The sequence below is a fragment of the Centroberyx affinis genome, unplaced genomic scaffold, assembly GCF_046629955.1.
Source record: "Centroberyx affinis isolate AG114_WGS23_722 - 3 ecotype Tasmania unplaced genomic scaffold, CSIRO-AGI_Caff_v1 ptg006115l_1, whole genome shotgun sequence".
Classification (NCBI taxonomy): Eukaryota; Metazoa; Chordata; class Actinopteri; order Beryciformes; family Berycidae; genus Centroberyx; species Centroberyx affinis.
In genome coordinates, this window is record NW_027283108.1 from 1 (window position 1) to 9,682 (window position 9,682).

Sequence of the window (9,682 nt, forward strand, 5' to 3'; positions counted from 1 at the left end):
TACCTAGCTAGATCAAGGATTGTGTTCCAGGTGTTAGTCAGCTGTTTCAAGGGAAAAAGAGATCTTGCTAGAAAATTAGTTTTGAACACTGAAATCCAAAAAATTCAACCTTGAACACTGCTTATTTGTGACTTGGCAAGTGGCCATTTTGATTTTGTGCCTTGTAGAAGAGATTGCTGCATCATCATTGGACCCATAATCACAAGAACAAGGTCATCAGTATTATGGCTTTTAAACAGAAGTTACCAAGATATGAGTTAAAGATAAAAAAAAAAAAAACAAGAACAAAAAAGAAAGATTACTAACTTGCTCCCTGGTTACCACAATAAAGCATATGCTAGCTAGCTAGTTTTATGGGAGTTATCAGCACAGTTTGGACGTAACTTTGACCAGTCGCTCTTGGCTGAAAATTCCCATTGTATAATCATCATCATAATCTTCAGCACTATGGCTAGTGCCACATGTATTTTTGCGCAGCTACCACTGTGCTTAAAGCAATATTCCACTTAGTTTTAACATGGGGTTATTTGGCACTTGACCGCAATGAAAACCAGAATATAAACTAATCAACAAGATCAGATGCAGCTGGACGAGTTTGTAGCGTTCAGATTTTTACTTCCCATTCATTTGAATAAGGCCACGAAAATAGCCTGAAAACTGATATTTAACAAGTTGGTGAACAGATTCAACAACAGATCCTGCTACTGTGATTTTCAATTGACTGTGGGTCCAACGTTTTGGTCCAACATAATTTCGCCAAATATCATTTTTATTTATAGAAGATAACATATCGGAGGGATACCATTTAGGAGAGATAGTTCCTGTTTGGGAGACCGGATCTACTTTTATTTTTAAATACAAATTTTAGTGTAAACCAAGAATAGAAATGCAAAATGAGGACGGAACCAGGATGCTTTGTTGTCTTAAAAGCGGGATCTGTTGTTGAATCTGTTCACCAATGTGTTAAATGTCAGTTTTCAGGCTATTTTCATGGCCTCATTCAAAAAAATGGGAAGTAAAAATCTGAATGCTAGAAACTCGTCCAGCTGCATCTGATCTTGCTGATTAGCTTATATGCCAAATAACCCCCATGTTAAAACTAAGTGGAATATTGCTTTAAAGGCAAAGATGTGTACAGTATGCCTCCTCTTTAGCATCCAAATGTCCACAGCTTATACCTGATAGGCCTAACTCTTAGGAGCCCATAAACAAAACCAAGAAATGACCTCCATTCAGTTCTACAAAATTCTTCACTACTATGCGCCATCATTCGTTTCCCCTCATTGTAATTGGGTTGGCTTGAGACAGCAGAAATAGATCAATAACTCAAAGGAGACTGCACAATTCAGACAGGGGTGTGCTCAAGTCAAAACTCCTCACTACTGACCCAGATTTCTTGAATACAGTAAACTATCTCCCTAGATTTTAATGACTTCCAAGCTATAACACCACTATACTGCCACTGTATCACCAAGGTAACCAATTCTAACCAATTCAAATCAGCCAGTCAGGCATCAGACACCTCACTCTATCTAACTCTATCCAACCTCAACACTGTTTAAGTCAATCTCTACAAATCATGTTTTCTGTATTGAGCAGTATCTGACTAATAAGCGAAAGTAAAAGTTGTATTATTGTGAAAATGTAATGAATTGCTTAAACCTGATCTTGGCGAACTAGAGAAGCTCCATCAAGGATCATTAGTTACCTCCCTATTATGGCTGTGGCTCCATGTCAGTGAGGAAGCATCCGGACTGATTATTATTCTTTATTCAATAACGCTTCCAAGTACAGCTGAGGGGGGGAGGGAGAGGGGAAGGGGGGGAATGGGCAAGTCTTCAGAAGCCTTAAATGATTACTGGAGAGGTGGTTAGCCATGGCAATGAACATGAAACACAATTGATAACAATAGTCTTCAACTATAATAATCACTCCAGCTGTATATGTATGTATGTATGTATGTGTGTATCAGTTAAATCATGTAATGGCTAATATGTAATATGATTGTCATGTTCAGTCACTTGATAGTGGATGTGTTCATAAGCCATTTGAGACTGGGGAGGATGCCTTCGTGTCTGCAAGTTTCTGTTTCAGTTTACTTCAGCTTCATGTCTGTGAGTTTCTGTTTGAGTTCGACTGAATCTGCTGAACTGAAAGTGAAGTGAGCCCGGCCTCGCTAAAATGGATGACAGCATCTCTCGTACTCAGACACTCGTGCGGAGACAGGGACATGTGGAATGACATTTTATTGCGCGATTAGTCATTTTTCAGACGACAAGGCTCCCCCAACATTGAAACAAGGAACAATGTACAAAACAGCACACCTCTTTTTTTTGCCATCAACGGAAATTTAATAAGGTAGTGAGAGTACATAAAACAGAAAGTAATGAAGTGTAAGGACGTGATAGTTATGATGATGTTGAGATGTGTAGGATGAGCTCGATGTCAAAGCCAAAGTAAGCACCATCGTCATGTAGTCAGGAAAGGCCATATTTCAGTAAGAAATATTCTAGAAGGGGTGAGGAGAGGTTAAACATGATACAAGAGGATTGTTATCACAGTTTTCAGACATTTTTACCAACTAAAAAAAAAAGAACAATATCGGTGTAGCACTACTTTATCATGCAATTTACTTTAGTAAACCTTCTGACACACAGACAAAATATACTTCAATAAGTAGAACTCAATACATCTCTCCAGCAATAGTCACAAAGCCTGTAATTTATACTCTTTGAATGTGAGATCCCTATCAAAAATAATATGCAGATTTTTATTTTTCTTAATATATCTAAAGTGCAAGTATTTATCCATTTTTATTCAATGCTTTCTGTAAGTATAAAATACAAAGGAAAAAAACAGCAATATGTTTTTCCTGTTTACATGTTATATTTTTCTGAAAGGAGGAGCATCATATATAACAAACCATATATATATACACACACACACGCCACAGATAAAATATTTTTGAAAGATACAACATATTATCTCATATGGGGATGGTAAAGGGATTTTAGACCAAACGGTGACATGGGATATGTTCATTGTGCATTGACCCCACCCCTTTAAAATCCAGGATCCATCTCCCAACATCTTCAAAACATCTTAAAGAACTTCTTTATAACTATACACAACAGTAGCCTATACAGTCTGCAGACATGATGGACCCTACTTGGTACGTGTGCAAACAGAAGACGTGCTGAATGAGCTCCTCTGTCAATGGTTTGTGATGAGTCATATAGCGCTTGGCTTTGACCAGAGGCTGCGATTGGCTGTGTGATTAATCAGGAACTCTGAATGGCCAATGAAAAACTACAACACTGAAACCAGAAACAGAGCGGATTTTGCCACCGCCACCGCCACCGCCCCCCCTCCTCCCCCCATCCTTTATAAGAAGTTTGCCTTTATAAGCCCATGTACATGCGGCTGTTTCATAGCAGTCACATACATTAATAATCTCCCCCCCCCGTTCAAAACGGGAGGGACAAGCAGACAAAGCACCTACAGATGTAGCCACCATAGCAATCCCACTTGGAGTCACATGCAACAAGTACCTACTGCTGCACTTTGGAATCGTCTCTACAAATCGTGTCCTCCCTCTCTTTTCAGCAGCTGAAATGTGCAAGGAATGGTCCGGTCGCCGGTTGTTTGAGAGTTTTGCGTTACAATATTCAGTTCTACTTTACAACATTTGGAAAAAAATAAAGACACTGCAGTAATAAGGGACAACAGACAGGATAGGTTTGTGATGAGGGACTCCTATGGTGGCTACCGCTGTACGACATGCTCAGTAAATCAAAACATTTCTCTCGTCAACGCAAACAGCCTCAGCGCACCATCAGCCGCAACACGCTGACCTGAGCCAGAGCTGCTGATGACGGCCGCTGACGCTTTACAGAAAACAAGACAAAAGAAAACAAAAACACCTGCCTACCATTTTGCATTTGAGTCCCAGACATGGATCGCCGTGTAATGTGGGTACAACATGGCTGCAAGGTCACTCCAGTTTAAACTGTGACATTGGGTGAGTTCTCATAAACTGAGAAGTCGGATCTAATCACACTACTTTGTAAGGATTTTTCAAGTGAAATCACAAGTGCACCCCCCCCCTCGCCCCCCCTCCAATTGAGCGGTGACCCCAGACTACGAATGAACGAGCCATGTTTCACCACACCGAATCATTCCATGCCAAAAAACACAACCGACCCAGTGGCACCTTGTGATTATGGTCTGTAACAAAAACAAGACGACGCGTCTTTTAATCTCCTAAAAAAGAAAATGTGTGCGTTTCACAGAGTGAGGCATTCACAAAGTGAACTCTATGAGCAGGTTTAGGCTCTCTATATATTTGGCCATTAGAGAAAGGAGAGAAAAGAGAGAGAAGGAAGAGTTGTATTTCCAGTCTTCATGTAGCAGAGGCCTGCTGGAGGCCTCAATTCAATCAAGCTAAAGCCAGAACACTTTGGGGAATAAGTGCTGTATCACAACAGAAAGTACAGACTCATGTTGAACTCGAGTTGAACTCACGATGACCTCAAATGTGCTTTGCTGGGCACATAGTCATAGGTGGTTTATAAGTTTTGTGTAATGGAAATGGGCTTTTGACAATCCACGGGGCAGTGTGAGGAAATACGCCGATCTCTGCAGGAGGAGAAAGTGCTTTCCTGTTACTCTCCAAAACAGTACTGGATACTGGATCTAACAGCTAGGCTAGTAGGCCCTGGTAGGCTGCTGTCGGTAAGCCCCTACTGTGCAGTGCCAGGCTTCATCAGGCCTTTCACTAACACTCCGAGACAAACCTGGGCCAAAAAAGTCCGGCCTGGGACAGATGGGGAGTTTTTTGGAACATTTTACTTGGCTCTATTGCCACAGGCGAGACCAATCAAGCGCAGATCGAGCGAAGGCTCCGATAGGACAGCGTTTCAGCCCAGGTGTGCTGTGGGGAGCTCTGCTTTAGCCTAGCCTCGGCTCTGCCACATGCCCGGCAGGCCCCAGACTGTAGCTCCACTAACTGTCCTTATCCAGCTGAGGCCTTATCTAAAGCTGCAATCCACGGACTGTCTTTCCCCTTCACGCCAGCTAGGTGGCACGACTCCCCTGACAAGGCCTGTAACTGGGTTTGGTCGCATAAGCTCGTCTAGGCCGACCTGCTTTAAATAAAGCTGATCGGTGAACTCGCCACTCGGGGCTTATTGATTGTTAACTAACGCTTCGGTGAAAGCCTTGAGGTCGATCGGGTCAGAAAAGACGGAATGGGCCATGTGTCTGAGGGAGCGTGTGGGAGAATTCACCCAGGCATTCGGGGTCGGCTTTTCGCTCAGCAGAGAATGAACTGGGGGCCAGTTTTTTATGCTTTGAATCCCTAATGCGTTTGAGTCCGAGCGGGGGGAAAGGGGAGCAGACCTGAGATCAGCGTCTGTCCGCGTCGGGGGGGGGGGGGGGGGGGGGGGAAGGATTGTGATCCTCATTGTAAAAAACAACAACAAACTCCTCTGTCCTTTAGCTTCGGTGCGGCTGATCCCTATCTCCGGGCTCGACCGAAACCGGCAGAAGACGAGCTTTAGCGTCTGGAACACAAAAGTCAAACCGTAGCTGTCGGGTTCACCTGCTCCGCCTGCCGCCAGTCCCAGGCGAGAGAGGGGCGACACAACAGGCTCCCGGCACACAATTTTCTGGCTTCAAATGACAGGAGGCCTTGTGCGGTTCGAGACGCTATTCAAAATACTTTAGGGGCCTCCCAAGCACTCAGATAGCAACAAGAGGCCTCGACAGGGGGAGACGCTGTATGTGTGTGTGTGAGTGTGCGCCTGTGTGTGTATGTGTGTGTGTGTGTGTGTGTCAGCCACCCCTGGACCCCTAGCCCCAAGACACTATTCAACTTTAGGGTAGGTCGCTGCAGAGGGGCTGACATGGAGACAATTGGGAGGTTCTTGACTGTCTGCTGTGCGTGTGTGTGTGTGTGTGTGTGTGTGTGTGTGTGCGTGTGCGCGCGGAGGAGGAGTGAGGAGGGGAAGGGGTTTTTTCTCTGGGGCGACTCCGTAGGGGGGGGGGGACGTAAAAACACCCGAGCTAGTCTACACGCACTGAGAGACGGACAAGGCGGCCTACTGGTTTTACAGAACAGTGACAGGAAAATACCTCACTACTAGTCGGACATTTTTTTTTTTTTTTTTTTACCACTTAAGAGCAAGTGCTTCAGAAGAAAGACTTCACATTTCGGTAATATAATGCAGATTTATCAACCTCATCGTCATGCTTTCAAATATCTATTGATCACATAGCCTGTACATTTTTATTGTCTTTTTAATAGTCTATACACGTGATACGGTGCCGCAGTTGGCACGTACACAATATTGCACACTAGTATGAAACGTCCTACACTAGTCAGTAGCTCCCTCTCTGCCTGGGAGGGGGAAGCCTGACACGTTTTTTTGGACAACATAACGTGGAGGAAAGAAGTTTTTGAAGAGGAAAAAAAATAATAATTAGCATCAGAATAACAATAATGCAAAAGTGACATATTCTGAGCGGCGAGGCCCCCCGGGAGCGATCAAGGGGCTGTAGCACCATAAAGAGATAGATACTGCCTCGGCCCTGCACTGGTAGGCCTCTACATCCACTGGACTGCACTCTGGACCGGCTGCGTGGGGCCGAGCGACGGGCCTGGACCCGGACCCGGACCCGGCCTGGCTGGCTGACCGACTGACTGACCGCCTGGCTCTTTAACGGCATCCATCTCGGCTCTGACCGATCGCCTCCTCCAGCCACTCCTGCTCTTTTTGTTTTTTTTGTTGTTTTTTTTTGTGAGTTTTTCTTTTTTTTTTTTTGAACATTGTGGTGCGTACGATGTGTGCAGAGCCACCCGTAAAAACAAACAACATCTCCAGATGATTCTCCGTGCGCCGACGACTACATCCTGGGCCCGTTCTTCTCCTCAGCTCACCTTTTTTTTTTTTTTTCCGGGGAGGGGGGAGACACATCTCTCTGCTCTGTGGGAAGCCTCCCAGCCAGGGGTGCTGCTAGGAATTCTGGGCTCCGAGGTTAAGGTGCGACACCGGGGCCCCCCTTCTCCCCTCCCCGCTCCGTTTCCCCCCCACACCGAACCCGCCCCCTTCCCCCTCGTCGTAGCTTAGTACCGCAGCGCTTCACCTCTCCGAAAGGGCCCGAACGCTCCCCGTTTTCCAACCCCCACCCCCCCACCCAGCTCCCAGCAGCCCTTCGGCTCGCTTTCGGCATTGTCGCCACGCGTCCCGACGGGGGCGCGCACCCCCCCGCGGCCCTGGCGAGTGTAAGTTTCTGCCCTACGTAACAGCACTCGTAAATGAAAACGTAACAGCGGTCGAGGTCACAGACCATCCACGTGAGTAACACACGTAAACGAGTGGAGTGTATAAGGCACCGGGTCGTAATGACGTCAGAGAGGATGCGTCGCCTCGCCGCGCACTGCGCCGACGCGTCCGGGTTGGATTTTTTTTTTTTTTGTCGGGTTTTTCTTTTGTTACCCGCACCTCGCGCTCCCACAAAGTGGACCTCGTCCTTTTGCATCCCCCAAACCCCCCCACCCCCACCCCCTCCCCACCCCCAGAGGAAAAAACAAGAAAATAACAAAGAAAAAACTTCACCCACAGAAAACGTGGGCATCTTAAAAAGGATTTTTTTACAGCTGATTCACAAAATCATAATTAGTACATCTAAGTTAGCACTTTTTTTCATTTAAGTTTATATGGACATGGTGCAAGAGGGTTGATATTCAATATAGTAGCGTAGAGATAAATTTATCCCGTTTGTTTGAGGCGCACAAAATAGGCTATTTATTTTTGAGTTCTAACCTTTCCATAATGGCATGATAGAAATGCTTTCATTAGCCTACTACGTTTTAGGTCAAATTAAAGACTATAGCCTACTTTGCCAAACTTCTTTTCAAAACATGAGCCTATACGCATGCTGACAGGTGTTTACAGGCCTGTACTGCGTTCTGCGAGTCATACACTTTTAGAGCGCTTTCATATTTATTCTGCGTACCTTTATAATAAACTATACATCTGGAATCAGATTTTGGTTTCATAAAGTCCATAATATATTCTCTTTGTGCTGATGTCAAATATTCGTTCTACATGAAGACCGTTCATTTTACATAATAGACCTCTGGTTTCGTTTTTGATTAAATCTTAGTATATTACCAGTTTGAAAACATTTAAACATTTTTTTTTTCGAAATAGCTTTGATGTGTGCAAAATCTGTCGTTTGATAGAGATATAAACACTCTGTTCATTGTCATTTAAATCAAGTAGGAAACAGTTCATATCTTACAGTTCAGTTCTTGATAGCAGCGGCTTACTGTTAACATGGTTGGTAAGTGGGGTGACATCCAGTAAAATGAGCGAGGAGACAGCAGAGGTGCTGCCATGTCTGTGGAGGTTGTGTGTGGGGGGTGATTCCCTTGGAAATTCTCTCTTTCTATTTTACAGTTTAAAGTCTGATTTTTCTCTCGAAGTTCAGTTTTGTCTTTGTTATTTCATCTCCGCTCTCCAAAATCCGCGTCAATCATCGTCTCCGTCGTCGCCGCCGTGCGGGCCCTCAGGTAGCAGTTCGGAGGCCCGTTTCTCTCTACTCCTCTCCTGGATCTTCCTCATCTCCTCCGCGTATTTACAGAAGGTGTTGCCGAATTTGGACCACACTTTGCACGGAACCGTGATGGAGTTCCGGTACGTGGGCTTCACCTCGCTGACCCGCATGAACACCCCGTACTTATTGGAGCCCACGTCGAAGAAGAAGCGCTTGTTGTCGACCGTCAGCGAGGTGCCCTCCGGGAGCTCCGCCGGCTCCTCGTCCACCCCGTAGTCGTCGATGAGTTTGGCCAAAGCGTCGCGGAACTCGATGAGACCCTGCGCCGGCAGAGCGATGGTCTGGCCTTGCGCGCTTCCCAATCCGGGCCCCCGATTAACGGTCTGTCGGATCCTGAGGAACCGCCCCCTCTGGTTCTCTTTCAGATCCATGTAATATTTCCGATTCTCCCGCACCAGGAATTCGCTCTTGAGCGCCCGCCGGGGCTCATCCTGCACCATGTCCGGGTTGGTCGGGCCCAGCTGGGCGTAATGTTCGATAAAGTCCCCAAGATAATCGCGGAACTCCACGGCGACTGACATGGAGAGAGTGAGGCGGCTCTTGTTTCCCCCAGCCCCGACCTCGGCTATCTTTAGGAAGCGGCCTTTAGCATTCTGCTTCACGTCAAGGTAGAAGCGCTTGTTCTGGATGTCGACGCGCTTGGAGGCGAGCTCCTCGGTGTCGTGCTGCAGCCGGGACGCGGCGCCCATCGCGCCCGGGGGCAGCGAGCCGGGGCCTGCGGTGGGCCCTCCGTGGTCACTGCCACTGTCTCTGTCCGCCATGATGCTGCCTCCCTGCTTTACCTTCCACCGTCTCCCTCTGCCTGCTGCAACCTCGACTGCCCGTCAAACCACTCCGCCGCTCTATCGCGAGAGGAGCTGAGCGAGAGAGGAGATGGGGAGGGAAAAAAAAGGAAAAAAAAGAAAAAAAAAAATGAAAGTACTGTAGTTTGTGTTACTGTAGTCCTCTGGAGCGGCGGGCTGCGTTCAAGACGCTCGCGCGGTTTTTGCAACGTTTCATAGAATTTCCATCTCAGCCTTTAGTATAGGCCTATATTGCAACTGAAAGTTTACCCCCACCC

At 46.2% G+C, this 9,682-nt stretch overlaps 1 protein-coding gene across 1 annotated transcript; it reads right to left on the reverse strand.

The window, feature by feature from the left end:
- Positions 1-2,274: 2,274 nt before the first annotated feature.
- On the reverse strand, positions 2,275-9,423 carry LOC139638105 (transcriptional activator protein Pur-alpha-like). Its single transcript, XM_071512138.1, has 2 exons — positions 8,308-9,423; positions 2,275-2,509 (listed from the first exon to the last, which is right to left on the reverse strand). The coding sequence occupies exon 1, from the start codon at positions 9,381-9,383 to the stop codon at positions 8,538-8,540; it is 846 nt and encodes a 281-aa protein (XP_071368239.1). The 5' UTR covers positions 9,384-9,423; the 3' UTR covers positions 2,275-2,509; positions 8,308-8,537.
- Positions 9,424-9,682: the final 259 nt, after the last annotated feature.

What these genes read in the sequence shown, in the direction of transcription:
- LOC139638105 (XM_071512138.1), bottom strand. Translation starts at nt 9,383, where the DNA reads ATGGCGGACAGAGACAGTGGCAGTGACCACGGAGGGCCCACCGCAGGC.